The 20418-nt window shown below is 52.8% G+C and overlaps 1 protein-coding gene across 21 annotated transcripts in view; it reads left to right on the forward strand.

Moving 5' to 3' along the window:
- Window positions 1-2165: 2165 nt before the first annotated feature.
- Window positions 2166-20418, forward strand: part of TNK2 (tyrosine kinase non receptor 2) — a 40490-nt gene continuing 22237 nt past the window's right edge. For 4 of the 21 annotated variants that reach the window (XM_049710351.1, XM_049710365.1, XM_033403806.2 and 1 more), the window contains exon 1: window positions 16808-17456. In XM_049710351.1, the coding sequence (XP_049566308.1) occupies window positions 17283-17456 (174 nt within the window). In that variant the 5' untranslated portion in view covers window positions 16808-17282. The other 17 variants (XM_049710353.1, XM_049710360.1, XM_033403812.2 and 14 more) reach the window with 9 other exon arrangements.

Here is a 20418-nt window from a genome sequence, read left to right on the forward strand (position 1 = left end):
AACCTTCAGCCCAACCACTCCACAGCATCAACACTCTTGGCCGAGCACCTGCTTACAGGTATGAGCCAGGCTGTCTTCATCACCTGCTGCGGCCTTCCTTGCTCTCCTGCTTACCCCAAACATGCAACCATTTCACAGTGGAGATTCTTCAAGGCACTGCCACAAGCCTCCCTCAAGCAGCTTGGGCTGCCTCTGCTTAGAACTAGACCTGACAAGCCCTTCTCCCTGCAGAATCACTCTCCTGTGGGCAGCTCTTTTCAAGTTTCAGATCTGGGAAGAGACTGGCACAGGCACATTGGAGGGTTGGGGTTATCCCCCCAGCCTCCTAAATCTCCTAAGCCTTGTGTTTCTAGCCTGTGTCTCATTTCCTCCATTGTGCTGTCAGTCCCCTTGGGAGAGAGCAGTCTCCTCAGCTACCAGTACCAGAGTCAAACACAATGAAGAGGAGGAGACATGCTCCAAGACAACTTCCATCACAGCCCCAGTGCTCAATGTGGTGGTGGGGACAGTCCAGGAGCTGAGATGGCAGGATGGGGGAAGGGAGCAGGAGACCTCTTTTCTGTGAGCCTAAAGCTCCAGATAACGCTGCACTAGGGATGTTGGAGGCATGGGTCTGGCTCTTGAGAGCAACTGGAAGGGAGACGGGAGAATGGGGAGCTGGGCTTCCCTAAGAGAATCACCCAGCAGAACAATCCAGCATGTAGGTGCTTTGACCCTTTGCCTTGTTTGATTTAGAGCTTGATTTACCAGCAGAGAAACTTGCTCCAAATCAGCTGTTTGCATCTATTGATCCCCAAAATCTGGTCAGACTGATGCCAAAAATCTCAGCTCTCTGTGCACCAATGCCAAACAGAAATACAGAGTTTTGGAGGAACAAGAAAAATGGCTTTAATCTTTGTCTGGCAAAGGGGAAAACACAGCAGGCTAGCACCTCAAGAACTGTACCCCCCCTTCCCGGGGAATCAGACAAGATCTTATAGGTGGGGCTCACAGTCCAGGGTATATGATAAGGATCAAAATTGTGAAGGTCTTGCATTCTTCTTGCATAATTTCAAAACAGTCACAGCTGGTGTCAGGCAGCTGGGTAACTGGGTCCAGCAGCCCAGTACTTGAGCCTGTTTGTCTCTGGTTTATCTTTTTTTCTGAAATGCAAAAGGCTACAAGGGGTGATTTGTTATAAGGGAGTGCAGGGTAGTAGGGCATGATGTAATTTACATAGAGTTAGGGGGTATTACCATGCAGGATGTAATTCACATAGTGTCAGGGAGTAATAGGTTAGCTTTGTGAAGGACAAATCTAGTTACAGACACTACAGATTAGCAACAGTTAAAATAAAGCTAGGAGTGATTAACCCTTTCCATCCCATTTGTTTCTTCTCTAGCCTGTTCACTGTTCCCTTTACTTTCCTTGTTCTCAGGAGAGGAACAACTTCATTTCTATTTTTGTTGCAACAAATTCCCCAGTGCTAGTTCATTCCGTCCATATTAATGGAGGAAGGGAAATGGGCGTCATTCTTGTCTGGCTGAGGACAAAACTTCAGTTTTGCTCCACTTGACAATCACCAGCTGTCCAGCCCAGGGGCCCATCTACTACTTTAAAACCTGATGCTTCCCAAAGCTCCTGGGTATGGTGTTGCTTCGTTGCCCCTTATTGGTTCAGAGCAGACTTGGGAGTCAGAAAAGTGGATTTGAATTCTGGCTTCACTACTACCAGCTGTTACTTAATCGTGTAGAGCCTCAGTTCTATCACCTGTGGAGTATTGCCTGCCCTAGACCCTGTCTCGGCCCAGGTGGGGTGCATTCAACTTCCTGCTCAGTGGCCCTGGCTGCATGGTGAAGGGCAACCCCCTTACACACACTGTTATCGAATGATTTAGTAGAAAGTTGCCCTGCTCACCTCACAGGGAAAGACGCCATGACCCAAATCCACCCAGTCCAGCCCCCCCATAGCTGTCTAGAACCCGCGCCCTTCTCATTGTCCTACTGTCCTCAGGCCAGAGCCCTTGGGCCCAATGCTGGAAAATAAGAGTGCAGGAGTCACCCTTACACAGTTCTCTGATGTCTGATCCCTGGGACAATTCTGTCTGGAGTTGTTTTATTATTAAACGCATCTTATAGATGAGGTACAGTCAGAAACGGCCAACTTGCCCTAGCTTTTGGGTTCTAAGCTTGGCAGCCCAAGGCCGCCTCCAGCTGTGCTAGGATCTGGGTCTGCAGGTTGCACTATCACTGGGAGAAGGAGCTCTGAATTTTCTCCTCCTTTCGGGGTACAGACCCAAGAGGGAGCAGTGCAAGAGGGAGGAAGACTCCCTTTGCCTGGGACTCTTTCTGCTTGTATTCCCAGCAGGAAGTGTCACAGGCCTGAGCCCGGCTCTCCCTTGGCCCCAGGGTAAAGGTGGAGGCAGCCCAGGTTCATAGGTCTCTGGGCTGTTGCTGATTAGGACTAGAGTCCCTCTCTGCAGTCAAACACTCACTGGATTGGGACCTTGGAAACTTTCCGGTCCAATCTCCTCTTCATTTTAGAAACGAAGCAACTGAGGCCAAAGGTAAGTGTTTTTTTTACACTCATAAGTCAGGAGCAGCTGAACTGCTACTTAGAATTCGAGACTCCTACTTCAGCGCTCCTCCATTGGGCCCTGTTGACTACACCGTCTCAGTAGGCACTCCCTACCTTCTGGTTCACCTCTTCTCCCTCTGGCTCCACAGGAAGGCGCAAGCGGGGCTTCTGGTGGGAGGAAGAAGGGGGAGCAGTAGGGGCTCTGAAGGAAGGAGAAGTAAGTGGGACATGGCCCCTTAAGGCCCCGCCCGGCCCCCAACCCGGCCAGGCTCCGCCCCCCTCGGGCAGCGCAGGCGCAGGCTGGCTCCAGGAACCCCCGGCGGGAGGGCGGGCGCTCTTGGTTCTCGGGCCGGGGCGTGGGGCCGCAGCACCTGCGGGGTCCTGCGCAGGGCGCGGCGCCCGGCGGGCGGACGTCGACGCCCAGGAGCGAGGGCTGGGAGCCGGGACCGGGACGTGTGGGCGGAGCGGGAGGGGACGCGACCCCGCAGCCCCCTCCCCTGGGGGACGGGGCGGAAGGAACCGGGTAGGGGGGTGTGAGCGGGCGGCGAGGGCAGCACCATCTGGAGGGGCGGGACCGCGCGGCCTCTGGTGGGCAGGAGAGTGCGTTGGGCAGTGCCGGCTGGGGGCCCTAGGCCGGGAGCGCAGGAGGAGCGCGGCGGGCTCTGCCCAGCGCTGCAGGAGCAGCATCCGCAGCGGATCGGGGTTCTCAGCTGGGGCCCGCAGCAGCTCCGCGGGCTGAAGCTCGGCGTGGAGGAGCAGGGGGGCGTGGGTCCGGCCGTGCAGGAGGAGGGCGGGGTGGGTCCGGGGGTGCAGGAGCGGGGCGGCCGGGGCCGCGAGCCTAGCCTGGGGGTGGTGTGGGGGCCTGCGGACAGCGCGGACTGGAGGCGCCCGCCGCCGTGGACGGGCTCCGCGGGCTGGCCTGTGGTGCAGGAGGAGGGGCTGGGCCCCCGCAAGCAGTACCAGGAGAAAGGGGGAGGCAGCCCCGCAGTGCAGGAACGGGGGGAGGCTCGCACCGGGGTGCAGGAGCAGGGGGAGGGGAGCCCACGCAGGCTGCTACAGCAGCCCGAGCAGCTGTCCGAGCTCGGGGACGGCCTCTGGGAGAGCAGAGACGAGCTCGAAAGTTCCGAGGAGCGGGGGGAGCAGTACTGGGAGAGCTGCGGGCACCTCAGAGGGGAGGCAGAGGTCCTGGGAGTGGCCCCGGCACGCCGCAAGAGACTCGAAGTGGTGGGGAGGGCCCGGCCAGTGGGGCCCCAGGGCCCTGAGGGAGAGGGGCGCCTGGGGGTGCAGGAAGCAAATTGGCTGCCCGGGGTGCAGGAAGGGCAGGTTGTGCGGGCTGTCCAGGAAACATACCTGGACGGGAAAGGGTCCCAGGAGGGAGACGGACCCCTGGAGGGACCCAGGATCCGGAGGCGCAGGCGGAGGAGGAGGTGGTAACTCACAGGCCGGCTGCTCAGCATCAGCATCGGGCCGAGCCAGGGCCGTGGTGAGAGCAGGATGTAGGGGTTTGGGGAGTGGGGGGCAGAAGAGCGCCGTGAACCTGGGAGCGTTGGAAACCACTGCCCAATAGCAGGCAGTGTCCTGCTGGGTCCTTTTCTGCCACCTCAGCCGGGACATCATAGAAGCTTTGTCAGCAGAGAGCCAGTGGAAGGCAGCAGGTAAGGAAGCCCAATTCTGTTCTCAGCTGGAATTGGTGTGTTTGGAAGGAGGGGGCTGCAGTTATCGCAGGAGAGCGTGGTCTCCAAACTGCCGTTTTTCATTCCCCTGTGTTTAAACCTGGAGAGGAATGAAGCAGTGCAGTGTTCAACAATGAGACAGGATCCCTCCCCCCAGTACTGTATATGCCAACTGGGGTGATGGGATATTTCCTTAGAGTCTAGACTGGCGGTGAGACTGTCTGGGTGGCTGCCAGGCCTGGGCAGAAGGGAGAGAGGGGTAGTCCCAGGCTGAGGTTGCAGAGGAAGTAGTCATCTCTCCACCCCTCCACCCCCGCTTCACCCGTTTACCGGTGGAGATAGGGGTGCCTCCATGCCATTGCTGGGTTGGTGCAATCAGCACACGCTGCTTCATGTCCTCAAAACACGTTCCAAAAAAGGGAAGGGGCAGCATTGCATTAACAGGACCTTATCTTGTAACCCTCTTGGCCACGTGAGCTGAGATGTCAGCGTGGCAGCCGGTAACTTGGGCACGAGCCTGGCCTGCTCCTGCCACACCTTCTTGTCACATTTGATTAATACTGAGGGCCCAGAGCCAAGGATAAATAGTGGGCAGAAGGGTGGAGAGCTGATGAGGACTTCTGTCTCCATGTGGGCTCTCAGGACCCCAACCTGAAAGTGTGGGATAGGAGAGGTTATCTGCACTGCTGGACTCCGGGCATCCTCGGTGGCCCAGATCTCAGCCCCACCCCATGGAGGTGGACAGATGGGCAGCTGTGGCATCATGGGTTCTGTACCAGCCAGGGCCAGCTCTCAGCCCAGCTTAGAGGTGGGGCTTGCAGAGGTGGGGGCTAGATTTGGCTTCCTGTTGACTTCCTCATGGCCTGGGTGCCAGGCCTATTCATTCCTGCCCCACAGGGGCTTGGTTGGCCACTTGTGGGCCTCATCTGCCTAGGGACGTTCACCTCTTACCTGGCGCTGTCTGGGTTCTTGCTTCTCTAGTCCTCGGGTTGGGGTGGGTACAGAGTTGCTGCCTGTCTCGGGGCCTTAGCCAAGACCCATCTCTGCCCTACCCCAAGGAGTGGCTCTGAGTCAGATGGCCCCCAGACCCCTGTCCCAACCGGACTGGGTGGAGATAGTCCTTTTCTGTTGGGGCAGGGGGAGTGGTGGTCACGTCCTAAGCAGGCAGCTGCTGGGACTCTGCTGGAGGAGCCAGTTAGCCTGCTCCCCATGCAGACCCAGACTTGACTGTCAACTTCGTCCCATGCCTGCCTGTCATCCTGCCACCCCAAACACTCATGCACCGGAAGTTCAGCTGCTGTGTCCAAGGTGTCTGGCTCCTCTGTGACGGCCAGACTGGTTCTTGCGCTCTGGCTTCAGTGGAGAGAACTGTTCTAAACACGCGCACGTAAGCATACACGTTCACCCTGTTTCAGGTTGATTCTTGAATTTGTGGTAGATGAAGAGAAAGAGGACTTTGGCAGATCTGGGTTTACTAGCTGTGTAACTAGTGTGTAACTAGGATAACATTTCTGGGCTTCAGTTCTTCGTCTGTGAGGCCGGCCCTGGTTTTCCCTACAGTGTCCTGAGTGCAGAGGGCTCAGACCCTTCTTTGCCAGCCTAGCATCCACCTTCCCAGGAGCCATGGCCAGTGGACATTAGGCAGGAGGGGTCAGTGCTACCAGACCTTTTCCTCTAGCCCCTGAGCTCACAATTATCCCCCTGCCCTGTGCTTTATCCTGGAAGATGAAGTGTTTGTTTTTAATAATAGCTTTATTGAGGTATAATGACGTATGGTAAATGACACGTATTTAAAACATAATTTAATAAGTTTTAACATATGTGTATACCTGTGAAACCACCACCACAATCAAGATAATGAACATACCCGTTATTCCCAGACTCCCGAAAGCTTTTTGTGCCCCTTTGTAATCCCTCCATCCCACCCCTCCTTTGCCATCCCCCTTCCCCAGGTAACAATAGTCTGCTTTCTGTCACTATACGTTAGTTCGCATTACCTAAAATTTATGTAAATAGAATCATACAGTATGTGCTCTTTTTTTTTTTTGCCTGGCTTTTTTCACTCAGCATAATTATTTTGAGATTCATCCATGTTTTTGTGGGTATCAATTGCTTATTCCTTTTTATTGCTGAGTAGTATACCACAGTCTGTTTATCCATTTATCTCCTGATGGGTTGTTTTCAGTTTTTGGTTATTACAAGTAAAACTGCTATGAACATATGTGTAAGTCTTTGTACGGACATATGCTTTTTTTTTTTCTTGGGTAAATCCTTAGGACTGGAATAGTTGGATCATATGGTAGGTATACATTTAATTTTTAACAAACCGCCAGACTGTTTTCCAAAGTGGTTGTACCATTTTATGTACCCACCAGCTGTGTATGAAAGTTCTAGTTTGTTCACTACTTTGTCAGCACTTGGTATGATCAGTCTCTTTAAATTTAGACATACTAATAGGTCTGTAATGGTATCTCATTTTGGTTTTAATTTACATTTCTCTAATGACGAATGTTGAGCATCTTTTCATATTATTTGCCATCTGTATATCTTTGGGGATGTGTCTGTTCAAATTGTTTACCCATTTATTAATTGTGTGGGGTTTTTTTTCGTACTAAGTTCTGGGAGTTTCTTTTATATTTCTGGATTCAAGCCTTTTATGGGATATGTGATTTGCAAGTATTTTCTTCCAGGCTCTAGCTTGCACTTTAATTCTCCTGCGGTTCGCGGGCCTCTCACTGCTGTGGCCTCTCCCGTTGCAGAGCACAGGCTCCGGACGCGCAGGCTCAGCGGCCATGGCTCACGGGCCTAGCCGCTCCGCGGCATGTGGGATCTTCCCAGACCGGGGCACGAACCCATGTCCCTTGTATCGGCAGGCGGACTCTCAACCACTGCGCCACCAGGGAAGCCCAGTTTTAACTTTTAATGAACTCCAGTTTACCAGCTTGTTCTTTTATGGATTGTGCTTTTGGTGTTTAAGAACTCTCTGCCTAACCCAAAACATGATGGTTTTCTCCTATAACTTTTATAGTTATGGGTTTTCCATTTAGGTCTACAATCTATTTGGGGTTAATTCTTAGGTTAGTATATGGTGCAAGGTATGAATGGAAGTTCAGTTTTTTGCATATGGGCATCCAATTGTTCAGCAAAATTTTTTTAATAGACTTGTTTCTCCATGGAGTTGCCTTTGAACCTTTATCAAAAATCAGTTGTTTGTATGTGTGTAGATCCAATTGTGGACTTTGTTTTGTTCCATTGATCTAACTTGTCTGTCTTTATCCCAGGACCACATTATCTTGATCACTGTAGATTTTATAGTAAGCCTTGAAACCAAGGAAAGATCTTAAACTTTGTTCTTCCTTTTCAAAATTGCTTTAGTTATTCTAGGTTTGTTGTACTTCCATATGCATTTTAGAACAATTTGTAAATTTCTACAAAATAGCCTGCTGGGATTGCATTGAATCTACAGATCAATTTGGGGAGAATTGCTGTCTTAGCAGTATTGAACCTGACTTATGAACAATGTGTATCTCTGTATTTATTTAGATTTTTAAGAATTTCACCAATGTTTTATAGTTTACAATGTACAGATCTTTTAAATCTTTTGTCAGATATATCCTTAAGTATTGCATATTTTTGATGCTATTGTAAATGGTATTTTTAATGGAATTCAGTTTTTTGTTAAAAAAATTTACCTACCTTAACTGTGGTAAAATATACACAACATAAAATTTACCATTTTAACCACTTTTAAGTGTATAGTTCAGTAGAGTTAGGTACTTCCACATTGTTGCACAACCATCACTATCATCCATCTCCAGAACTTTTCCTTATCTTGCAGAACTGAAACTCTTTTTTTTTTTTTTTTTTGCGGTACGCGGGCCTCTCACTGTTGTGGCCTCTTCCGCTGCGGAGCACAGGCTCCGGACGCGCAGGCTCAGCGGCCATGGCTCACAGGCCCAGCCGCTCCGTGGCACGTGGGATCTTCCCGGACCGGGGCACGAACCCGGGTCCCCTGCATCGGCAGGCGGACTCTCAACCACTGCGCCACCAGGGAAGCCTTTGGGTGGTTCTTTTCCCCAGCCTTGGGTAGTTCCCATACATTCATGTGACGATCAGTACTCAGCTTACTGCTCAAGGGGGACCTTTTGCAGACTTCTGTGGTGCTCTCTCTTCTCTGATGCTCTGTTCTGTGAATTCTGGCCACTTGAGTTTCCCCAGAGTCTCAGCTTCATCTCTTCAACTCAGAGAGTCCTTTGGGGTCCAACTGGTTCCCTTCCCTTTTCTGTAGCCTGGAAACCCAACCATAGGGCTGACCTCCTTTGTTTCCTATTTTCTAGGTATCACTGACCTTTGCATCTTGATGTCTGGTGTCTTCAAAACCATTTTGTATATTTTGTCCATTTTTCTGTGTTTCAGTCAGGAGGGTAAGTCTGATCCGTGTTATTCCATCTTGGCCAAAGATGAGGATTTTACTTTAATTCCCTCATTCCCACCCTCTACTCATCCCATCTTCCAGCCCATCCACTCTGGGCGTATCTCATGTTTTCTTCAATCTACTGTTCATTGTTTATATTGTTATGGTGTAATAAACTGTGACTTTTCCTTTCCTGGGCACCTTTTTGTTCTTCTTGGAGGTGCTTTTTTTGTTTGCTTAGTTTTCTATGTACTTTTCAATTAATTAAACTCTCCAGTAGCTGTATAAATTTCTCAGGGTGTCAATTCCATTAGGTATTCTATCAAATTCACCTCTCTAAAGAAGTCTCTTTCAGAGCCTTGTGCCCTAAAGCGGCATGGACTAATTGCTCTCTATCACTGATGCTTAGCTGTCCTCCTGGGATCTCCCTTTCAGCATCTTGGGCATTTCCTTCACTGCCTTTCTGTGCCTTTCTCTCCTGTTTCCTATCTTCCCCTTTGTTGGTTTATTCTCTAGTTTGGTAGAGTACATCCTTTAGTAGCTTCCTAAGAGAGGAGGGTGAAAGAGTGGTAGATTATTTTGAGACCCTGCCAGTCTGACACTCAGTCACTTAATTAGCTGAATATAGAGATCTAGGCTGGAAATTGCTTTCCTTTGGAAGCTTAAGGACATTGCTCTTAAGTTCCAGAGTTAACATTAATGTCTAAAATCATTCCCAATCCTTTTTGTGGAACTTGTGTTATACCATTGCCCAGGAGTTTATAGCATCTTTTCTTTATCTCCAGTATTCTTTAATTATGTAGCTTGGTGTGGGCTTTTGCTTTCCATTGTGGAAGATACTTTATCCTCCAACCCTTCTATTGTGATTTTAGCAATTTTAACAGCAGTAAATGTCTGCTGATATTATTTTATCCCATGGCATGGATGAGGTAGACACAAAACTACTAAATTCAAGTTAAGTTTTAACAGAAACATTGGAATAATGGATTAGGATTTTTGGCTAGGGAGATATCCACATTTCACTTTTAAAAATCCTTTATTTTTTTTAAAGGACTTGCTAAAGTTTTACGGTCCAGATTTTTTTTTAATTAGAAAAATTAAGATAAGTGTGTGAATCTAATAAGGAAAAAATTCTCTATGAATTTTTGGAAATTTAGTAGAATGATTTCTCCATCCACTGACATTAATGGGACTTAGCATTAAGAATTACCCTCTGGGGCTTCCCTGGTGGCGCAGTGGTTGAGAGTCCGCCTGCCGATGCAGGGGACACGGGTTCGTGCCCCGGTCCGGGAAGATCCCACATGCCGCGGAGCGGCTGGGCCCATGAGCCATGGCCGCTGAGCCTGCACGTCCGGAGCCTGTGCTCCGGCAACGGGAGAGGCCACAACAGTGAGAGGCCCACATACCACAAAAAAAAAAAAAAAAAAAAGAATTACCCTCTGTATAGTAAATAGTCCCATAAACTGATGCTCATGGCCGTGATGAGAAGGGCCTTCTGAAAGAGTGGTCAGTGTCAACAATGGGAAAGAATATTTGAAAACAGGACTGCTCTGGCTAGGACCAATGATTGGCACAGTTACAGGCTTTCTCCAGAGCAGCGGTTCTCGACCCCAGTATGGATTCATCTGCAGAGATTTCAAGATATGATGCCTGAGTCTCACCTAGACCAAGTTGATTAGAATCTCAGTGGGCGGGGCCCACACACCGTCACTTTCCTACCTCCCAGGTGATTTTAATGCACAGCCAGTGCAAAGAACCACTGCTCCAGGGTTTAGCAGAGACCCTTGCTTCTCAGAGTGTGGTCTAAGGACCAGCACATTATCACTGGGAGCTTGTTAGAAATGTAAAACTCAGGCCCACCCCCATATCTATGGAATCCGAATCTGCATTTTAACAAGATTCCCCCAGGTGATCTGCATGTGCATTAAAGTTCATGAAATACTGCCTCATTTATCCATTCAGCAGATATTTCTGAGCACCTGCTGTGGGCTAGACTTTGTTGGTTGGGGTGAGGATGGGTCTGTTGAATTTGTTATGTTTCCTGTCATATTTGTAATTTCTTATTCCCCCTATTAAAAAATAATAATATTCTCTTCTTGTTTTGTAGATACAACATCTTGTCTTTCTGAGGATATTAATGAGCATTTTCTGTGTGTTTTGCTCTTTCTTCCACGTTAGAGGCTTTCCTTGGGTGTCCAGTATTTCTTTGTCATCTACTCTTGACCACAAGCACTGGGTGGCCTTGTTGACCGAGCTTCTTTGTATGGTGACCTGGCTGCTCGGTTTGTGGAGAACTCCCAATGTTGGTTTCTTTATATCTTTCTTGGCCTGATCAGTTCCCAGAAAGGACACTCCTGTCTTCTGCCAGGAGGTGGAGGTCTGGCTCCATGTTCCTGGAGGGAGTCGAGAAGGGGACTGAGATCTCCACATGTATGTGTGCTTTCCTTGTTAGGTCCCTGGCACCCCGCTGTCAGCCAAGCCTGCTGCGCCAGTGCAGAGGCCTGCACTTTACCCCCGAAGGGAAATCCCGATCTTGCCGGGTGGTACCGGGGCAGCAACCCAGTGGCTTTGTACTGGAGAGGGAGTCCAGGGGGGTCTTACTGCTTCTCAAACAGCTTTTGACTAATCCTCTGTATTTTTAGCACCTGTTCTTCTTCTAGAGGTTTCTGGGGCTTCTAGTTCCCAGGGCTTTTGAGGATTCTGTGGGGTCAATCAGGTCCTTTTCACCTTGGGATTGGGGATTTTCTCAGGTCTGCTCTCCATAGTTACTGGCCATCTGCTTTCCAGCTTCCAAAGCTATGTTGTGGTTTTCTCTTCTACTATTCTTCCCGTCCTTAGGGACTTTTGCCATTCAGAAAATTTCTCTTTTGATCATTTTGGCTTTGGTGGGGTTTGGGGAAGGAGTGAAATTTTGTGCATTTGTGCAATCTGTCTTTTCCTGGAGCCTCTATTCCCTCCTTAAACTTCCTCGCAGAATCCATGAATTCATTCAGTATCTAGTATATATTTAACAAATAAGACTCCAGCTCTGCCCTCCATGAGCTCAAATCCTTGAACCAAGCAGTTTTGTGTCCAGTTGTATATGGACTGAATTCTGGTTCACCTGTGACTCTCCAGTAACAGGTGACCCTGGTCACCCCTCCAGAGCCTCAGTGTCCTCATCTGTAAAATGCGGATAATGTAGGGTAGTGGGGGGCAGGTTAATCAGGCAATGAAAGATAAAACTTTTAGTAAAGAACTTGCACACAGTGTCTTTCTGAGGATGTGAATCGTGACTTCTCCTCCTTCATAGTCCCCCAAACCTAGCACAGGGTGAGCACACAGTCAGTATGTGGTGAGTGACTAAAGAGGTGGGTGGGATGAGAGGTTTGGCCTGGGCCCTCCTTCAGCAGCTCTAGGTCCTGGGAGCCAAGGGCTTCTGCTGGATGTGAGAACTCTAGGTTCTTCCTGTCTCTGCCTGTCCCCTGGATGTTGTGTCTCCTCCTGAGGCAGGTTCTCCGCTCAGGCCCCTGACCTTTATTAGTCCCTGACCTTGGCAGGGCTGCCCCTCTATGGCCAGAGAGGAATCACCATTGCTCTGAACTGCTCCGCAGCTCCTAGGGATCCATTCCCTATGACAGCTTCTTAGGTGCCTCAGACCAGGCATGTCCCTTCCTTTTCAGGGTCTCAGTTTCTTTATCTCTAAAATGGGTGGGATTTAAGGTATCTTAAATATCTTGCAGTCCCTGACATCTCTCTCACTTCCAGGTTCAGACCCTTTCTCTCCCTGGCCCAGCAGCCCACCCTGCGCTGGATGTTCCTAGCTCCTGGGGTTCTGGTGTGGGCGCTGTCCCAAGGGAATGAGCAGTCCCTCTCACAGAGTAAATGCTCTCCAATTCACAGCTCTGGGCCCACCCCACCTCCAGGGCCCAACAATAGGCCCCTTCAGCTCTAGGCTCTTGCTGAGGGGGTTGGGGGAGTGGGGTGAGGCCTGAGCTGGTAGGCAGGGCGACCAGCTGGGCGGCCTCTGCCCAGCCCTGGAAGAGCCCTGGGAGTGGCTGGCTGCTGGGAGCCAGACTACATCCTTCCTCTCTTCCCGGGAGCCTCGGCTGCCGGGCCTTGGTGCCGGGAGGATGTTTGGGCCAGAGGATGGTGAGAGGCAGCTCTCTGCAGTACCCTGCATCCCAGCCCTGTCACTCGGGCGTGTGGGGTGCATGTGTGCAAGAGACCCAGGCAACTGCAGGAATTTACCCACTGTCACACTCGAGTGGTGTTTATGTGCGGGGGAGGGATGCTCCAGGAATGTATTAGGGCTCTCAGTGTCCTGTCTCTGGGTGTCAGGGTTGGCACACTGGTCTTTCGCTGGTGGAGCATGAAACAGCTAAAAAATACTTTCAAGGGCTTCCCTGGTGGGGCAGTGGTTGAGAGTCCGCCTGCCGATGCAGGGGACATGGGTTCGTGCCCCGGTCCGGGAAGATCCCACATGCCGCGGAGCGGCTGGGCCCATGAGCCATGGCCGCTGAGCCTGCACGTCCAGAGCCTGTGCTCTGCAACGGGAGAGGCTGCAACAGTGAGAGGCCTGTGTACCCCCCCCACAAAAAAAAAAAAAAAAACTTTCAAGACCAAGTTGGTAGATGTGCGGAGGTACTGGGTTCAGTGAGGGCCTGTGGTTGTGGTGTTTAGTCAGGTTCTTTCCTTTCCTCTCTGAAAGTTACACCTCCTTCTCTGTTGGAGTCAAAGGAGATGAGGCGTAGGAGGGTCCCTGTATCTGGTGTGTCTGCCCCTGCTTCTGTGCCCTGCCTTCCCACCCTCTGATCCCCCTGTCTCCCTCCTCTCTCTCTGCGAGGCTGGGATGCCTGACAAAAAAGACCTCCTGCCCATCGATCAACGCTGTGGTATCCCCAGCTCTCCCTCCGCAGTCTGATGAGAAGGCAGCCTTCAGTCAAAGCTGTCCCTCTGCCTTGAGGGACTGCTGTATTGTCCCCGGGGCTGAAATAGCTTTGTGGGAGCAAAGTGGTTCTGGGACAGGAGTAGCTGTAATGAGATTGGCTGCCCTCCTTCGCATGAAGGTGCTTGCTTTTCTGGTTTCGAAATAATGGGGGGAAGCAAAGCCAGGGCCAACAAGGGCAACCAGGCTTATTCCTGGTATTCACTGGACATAAGGTGGTACCAGCTCACTGGAAAAGAGACAGGCCTCCTTTCCCCAGTGTCTGTCACAAAGGCTTGAAGTCCCTTTCAGCAAACTCTTTTGACCAGGTGCCTTGCCAGATTCTTCTTTCAAGGTGACAGATATAAACAGATGGTTACAATGTACAAACCACAAGAGGTACGTACATAGGACTCCCTCAATAGAATTAGTACAGAGTGCTACAGAAATAGCACCCTTTAAGGATCAGAGCATGGTAGATAATTAAAATTTTTTTCATCCTTTTGGCTATTTTCCACGCGTAGTATTATGTGTTTATACCACTCTTGTTTTCAAACATACTTTAACAAAATAACATGGGAAGCAATGGCAAAAAGAACCGTTTGGGGATAGGAAATGGGAATTTACAAAGGAGATGACGTTTTATTTGGGTCTTCAGGGACCCAAATGTGTAGGAGTTCATCATGAAGAGAAAAGAGTATCACAAAGAATAGCTCAAAGACATTAAAATTAAAGAAGATGTTGTGTCTAGGGAAGGGCAAGTATTTGACTTGGTTGGAATATGGAGACGTTTTGAAGGAAATGATAAGAGTTGGAGGTGGACAGATAGGCGAGGGATGGATCCTGAAGGGCCTTGTATTTGGCTCAGTGAGGAATTACAGAGGACGTAAGCAGGGGAGGAACTTCGGATCCGTGTTCAGATGACAGTATAAGAATAGGCAACTACGTGCCAGATGCTGTGCTAAGTGTGCCGTTCGTGATCTCATTGAGTTTGCACTTTCTGAAGGATGTACTGTTTATTCCCATTTGCAGATAAGGAAATTGAGGCTTAGAGGTTAAGGCGTTTGCCCAGAAGTCGTCTGACTAGAGAGTGATACAGCCAAGATTTCAGCCCGGGTCTGTCTGACTCTTGTCCCAAAGGTATTGATGGGAGGAGTAATGAGGAGGCAGAAACAAGATTTTGTGGCCTGCCCAGTGGGGAAAGAAGGGAGTTATGGTTGGGGAGCCAGGGGTGAGGTGTCTAGCCTAGGTGGCTCGTGTTGGCTTGTGATGTTTTCAGTCAGGGTATGAGAGCACACATAAGCTAGGTTTAAGGCGGGGGTTGATGAGCTCAATTTGGACGTGGAGAATTTATGGTGCCTTGCGTCCTCCTGGTGGAGCTGGCTGTAAATGTCTAGAAGCATGGGTGTAGCGCTTCTAGAGCTCAGGAATGGAGACAGACAGCACATGGTGCTAATTGGAGCCCTGGGAGGAGAGGAGGTGACTCCCAGGGAGGGAAGAGAAGGAAGGGTGAGTTCCAAAGTCTTAGGAAATATCCACAGTTAAGGAGAAGGGTGAAGAGCCCTCAGGGTTAGACTCAGGGCCTGTGGGCTCAGCACTGCTGGCAAATATGCCTCAGGCTTGACTGTCCTCAGGGCCTCAGCTGCCAGGCTCCCCTGGAAGGGAGTGGGCCACTGTGGCCTGGAGATGGAGAGGGTGTGGACAGCCATGGTATGTGTCTGAATCACCCCCTTCTCTCCCTTGGCCTGTGGCCAGCCTCCTCCCCAGACCAGTGTGATTTCAGACCTGGGATGACCTGAAGGTGTGGGGTTACCTGGTACAGTTCTCTCTGGGATGAAGTCCCAAGGGGAACCAGCCTGGCCTTGGTCCAGAAGCTTGGGCGCTGCACACAGAGGGGTGAGTTGAGGTTGACTGGGCTTGGTGGGGCTGGCATGTGTAGGCAAGATAATCCTCTGGTTGGGAGAGGAGCCATAAGCCCCCCTCCTTCTCCTCCCCAATATGTTGTTTTCCCTCCAGGGCCTGGAGAAGAGGGAGGGCAGAGATACGAGAGAGCTGGCCTGGCATATATTCCTGAGAATACGGTAGATTGTTTTGGAAAAATCTTCTTGGCCGGAAATTACATGTCACGTCTGCTCCTCTGTGTGGATTTGTAACTTGACTGATGCTGTTGGAGAGCCTGGGGGAGGGGAGTGGACGGCAGAGGCAGGCTGGTTCCTGGGCCACTACCGGCTCCCTTTAGAGATAAGGGGGCAAGTTGTAGACCAGAGGGTATACATGTGGGGTGGATTCCCCAAATCCTAGAGGCAGTTTGGATCTTGTGGGTATCTTGTAATAGGATGGCTTTCGGAGGCAGGGGCCTTGTGGAGGGAGGAGGTAGGGAGAAAGCAGGATGGGGGAATGGTTTAGATCAGACTCTTTATCCAACCAGGAGAAGGAGGGATCTGTGGGCCTGGCATTTTCAGCCTCTCTTTCTCGACGGCCTCCTGAGTGTTCCTGCAGCTGCTCCCAAAACCAGTTTCTGCCATAGCTGCAGTAAGATGCAGAGGAGCTTCTGCCTAGAATAAACACCCTGCCTGGCAGGGTCATCCCCTATGCCAACGCGCTTCAGCTGGAGAAGGAGCTTTTGAAGAGAGTGAGCCTTATGGGAACTCACCTAGTGCCCACCCGGGGTCTCCTTCCTTAGTCTTGAGGTGGAGTGTGTGTGTGTGGGGAGGGGAGTGGGGAGTAGAGGTGTCTCAGCATTTCCCTCCTCCTCTGCCCCAAACACCCAAGGTGTGAGGGTGCCCTGAGCTCACCCCTAAATACCTGGTACTGAGGAGTCAGTGGATGCTTCAGGTGCCATTGGAATGAGAGGGTGTGCGTGTGGCACCTTGGGGCCTCTGCCGTGGGACTTCCTCCACTAGCAATGTCCTCATCCTGGCACTGGGTGACAGCCCTGCGTGGACACGTGTTGGAGCAGCTCCTGCGGGAGGGAGTGTGGGTACTCGCACTCTTCTGAGCCCAGAGAGGTCAGCCACAGTGCTCTGCCCGGGCCGAGCAGTCTTGGGGGCGGGGCGGGTGGAGGTGCAGGCGGGGAGAAGTCCAGGCTGGTGAGAAGAGGCGTGGGCTGCGGAGGGCTGAGGTCTCCCTCCCAGTGCGGATGCGGGGGGCGTGGCTTCCACTGCGGAGAGGAGTGGGCTGGGCAGGTTCCCCGGGCCTGAGTGGAGTGCGGAATGGCAGCGCACCAGGGAGCCTGGCAGGTGGGCGCATGCTTGGAGCTAGGTGGAAGCTGGGCTGGTGGAAGGAGAGGGGTCTAGAGGGAGGGGTCTCAGGTCGAGTTAGGATGGGGGCTTCTCTTCTGTGAGCTTCTTGGACGGACCCCCCCCTTGTCATGGAGTATGGGGGCCCTTGAGTCCCCAGGACCTGATCGGTGGCTGTGGCTCTCTGGGGTCCTGGAGGCGGCCAGGGGCCGAGGGGAGCTGTGGCTCCGTGGTCAGTGAAGGTGCAGCCTCGCACCTGGCTCTCTGGGGGGGCAGCCTACGCTGCGGAGAGGCGGCTCCTTGGAATGGAGCCTGTGCACGGGATTGGGGGAGGGGCAGCCGCAGGCCCAGCGGGAGAGACCGCTACCACCAGGCTCTGCTCCCTCGCTCTGGCTGCAGGTGGCAGATACGGGGCTGTGGGGTGCGTGCGGGCCCGGGGACTGGGCCTTCCCTTGGCTGAGGTGCTTTAGCGGCCCCGGCCCTCCTTGTTGAGGATGCTCGAGGCCCGGCCCCTCAGGACGCAGGGCAGTGACGCTGCCGGTGCGCTGGAGGGGCGGGGACTGCGGGAGGGCTCTGCTCCCCTCCCGGGCCCTAAAGCCCGGAGTTTGGGTTCCAAGGGTGAGAGATTTGCATATCTGCGCCTAACTGGGGCCGAGGAGGGACAGCAGGTAATAGGGGAAACCTGGGGGATAGCCAGGTAGCCGGGCCCTAGACCGCATCGTCTGCTGGTGAGCTGAGGGGAGCCTTTCAGGAGTGAGGGGTATCTGTGATCCTGGCCCCAGGACAGATCCTGGGGGCTGGGATGCTGGGTAAAGAAGGGTGATGTGTTTGTGTGTGGGGTGGGGCGGGGCGAGATGTTGCTGACATCTGCTTCAGTATCTCTGAGTCCTTGGGACTTAGGACCCAATTAAGCTGGGACCCAATTAAGCTGCCCTTTGGGCTTGTTTCATCGCTGCAGGGGAGCCCCGAAAGCACTGCCAGGATGTGGGTTTAGTCCTTTATGGACACTGAGTCCCTGTGCCCTGGACATTCCCTCTTATTGGCTTTATGAATCTGCGTATTAAGCCAAATGTCCCTGTTTGCTTTGGAAAACATGATCATGGTATTTATGGGTCGGCTTCCCTTCCCCTTGGAGATCAAGCACTTTCTCTCTTGACCAGTAGAGGGCAGTCACTGACAGGACGAAGCGGGGTGGGGGTGGCGGTGCAGAAAGGTGGCTGTTTTCTGGGGCTGGGAGAAGAGGTCTAGGAGCTGGCCTGACCTCTGACCCCTGACCATGCTTTGCTTTTCTCCACAGCCTCCCACAGCTGTATTGCTGAGCAAGCTACTGAGGCTTGTTCTTACCTGATGTGCAAGGGAACAGGCAGGCATGGGGTTCCGGTGGATTTGGGGCACATCTTTCAGGGGGTGGCTATAATTTTCAGTCTGGCCATTCCAATCCAGCAGTCCCCCAACTTGCGGTAGAGGGAATAATCCTGCTTAAATTGTCCCTTGAAGTCAGGTCCCTGGATCTCCTTCAGAATGGTGCTTTGTGGGAAATAAGCAATAGGCTTCTCTGTGCTGTGGGCATTGTGAGCCAGCGTTTGCGGGAAAGTCAGCTCCAGTGTGACCTTGACCCGACTTCATCTTGTCCATTAGCTCTGACTCCATTCTCAGGATGGTGATTCACTGGCACTGAAGGGAGGCTGCACCTGGCTGGCCTCACAAGCTTTGGGTGGTGGTGGATGACATGACAGGGGGATGGGAAAGAGGACTGATTGCTGGGGGTGTCCCATTTCCCCCCTCCCTGAGTCAGATCTGGAAACGGCTGCCCCTGCAGGCACCTCCCCGCCAGGGAGGTCAAGCACTGAGAGAGAGGCCCTGGAAAGAGCCTGGGATGCTGACTCCCCAAAACTCAACCCCAGCTGCCTACTCCACCAGCCAGCTGGGACTCCCAGAGCTGGTGGCCAGCTGGATAGGGACAAGAGAGCAGTGTGCAAGAAACAGGGGCTCCCTGGGCACGGCTGGGAGGGGGGTGCTGAGGGAGCCTGAGAGGACTTCCTGCAGCTGTCAGGTGTGTCTGGGGGCTGTAGCGAGGGGGGTGTAAGAGCAGCTGGCGCCCTTGAGGAGGGCCAGAGGGATCACTTGTCAGCTCTAGGAATGTGTAGGTTCCACGGGGGCTTCATGGGGTGACTGCAGTTCCCTCTAGCTGGGGCTGTTGTCTGTGTGTGTAGGTGCTATTCAGGAGACATCCTATGGCCCGGAATCCTCTAGCTTTGGCTGGGGGCATCGCAGGGTTTAGGGGCATATTTGTGTGTTTTGAGGGGGCTTTGGATCTTGGCCAGCTGGACTGGGAGATTCTTCCCCCCACCCCGGCTCTTGGCTGGACTGCCCCGCTCTGGCAGGCTGCCGGACTCCTATTTCCGTCGGGCACCAGGGTAACAGGGCCACATTAGGGCCTGAGCCAGGAGACGCCCAGCCAAGGCTGGGACTGGGAGATGGGGGAGGGTCTCCGAAGGGTCTGCCTGCAAGGTCCAGGACCGACTCTCTGGTGTCCAAGCCCCCAGCTCAGGCTGTGCACTAAGCCCTCACAGCCCCAGACAAGCGCGACGGGGGCCTCTTTGTATATTGCTGCCTGATTGACCTGGCCCCCACCCTAAAATCCCAGGGGTTGTCTGCAGCTCTGGGGGCTGGGGTGGAAGCCAGAGACAGGGGCCTTGTGTGCGGGGAGGAGGTGGGGGCAGCGCGGGTGGCTGGGAGGAAGAGTCCCCCCATTCCCGCCGCCCTCTTGGCAGTGATTCAGAAAGGTCCTTTTTCAGCCAGTGTCAGAGCTGCTCAGCTGCGGAGGGAGGGGGGAGGGAGGCGGGCTGTCGGGGGAGCCAGGGAGTAGGGCTGGAGCCGTGACCACTGCACTGGAGAGAAGACAGAGAAACAGGACCGAGGACCCAGGCTGCAGTCAACTGAGAGAAGAACTAACTCTCTCCTGCCAGGGTAGCCAGCTGTGGAAACAGCTGTAGAGCAGAGAAAAGGGGACCACCCTATTCTTCTGCTCCATTTCCCACCCCTGGTGTGGGATTTGGGGGGTCTCTGGGGCAGACCTCTGGCCACCTTCACTTCTGGGCAGAACCTGAAATTCAGGAGCTGAGACCACTGCCCACCCCACCTCCCTCGGGCCAGAGCCCCGGTGACCTGGTCAGGGGGTCCAGCTCCGTGGAGATGCCAGCAGCTCGTCGGTTCCCTGGCCTAGAGCTCTCCTTCCCTCTTCTGGCCAGACTCCGGCGGAGACTCTACACAGTGAGTGGGGGGTTGCGGGCGGGAGCTGGACAGACTGAGAGGCAGCCCTGCGCTGAGGGCCAGAGAGCAGGACCGGGCTGCTTGACAGGGGTCCAGGGCCTCCCTGCTCCAGCGGCTGCATTCTTGGTGGTGAGTGCGTCAGGAGAGCGTGTGTGGGAAGTGTGCGTGCCGGCCATGAGAGCCACACGTGTCAGACACAGGTGTGTGGACGGGGCTGTGCTGGGGGCAGCCGCAGCAGTGCTCTGTGCTTCACCGACAAAGACACGGGCTAGAGAGGGAGGGAGGGGAGGGAGGGGACATGTCCAGGGTCACCCTGGGTGGGGTGGTGGAGACCGGACAGGGACCCTGGCTGCTTTC

Source organism: Orcinus orca, chromosome 5 (genome assembly GCF_937001465.1).
Source record: "Orcinus orca chromosome 5, mOrcOrc1.1, whole genome shotgun sequence".
Classification (NCBI taxonomy): domain Eukaryota; kingdom Metazoa; phylum Chordata; class Mammalia; order Artiodactyla; family Delphinidae; genus Orcinus; species Orcinus orca.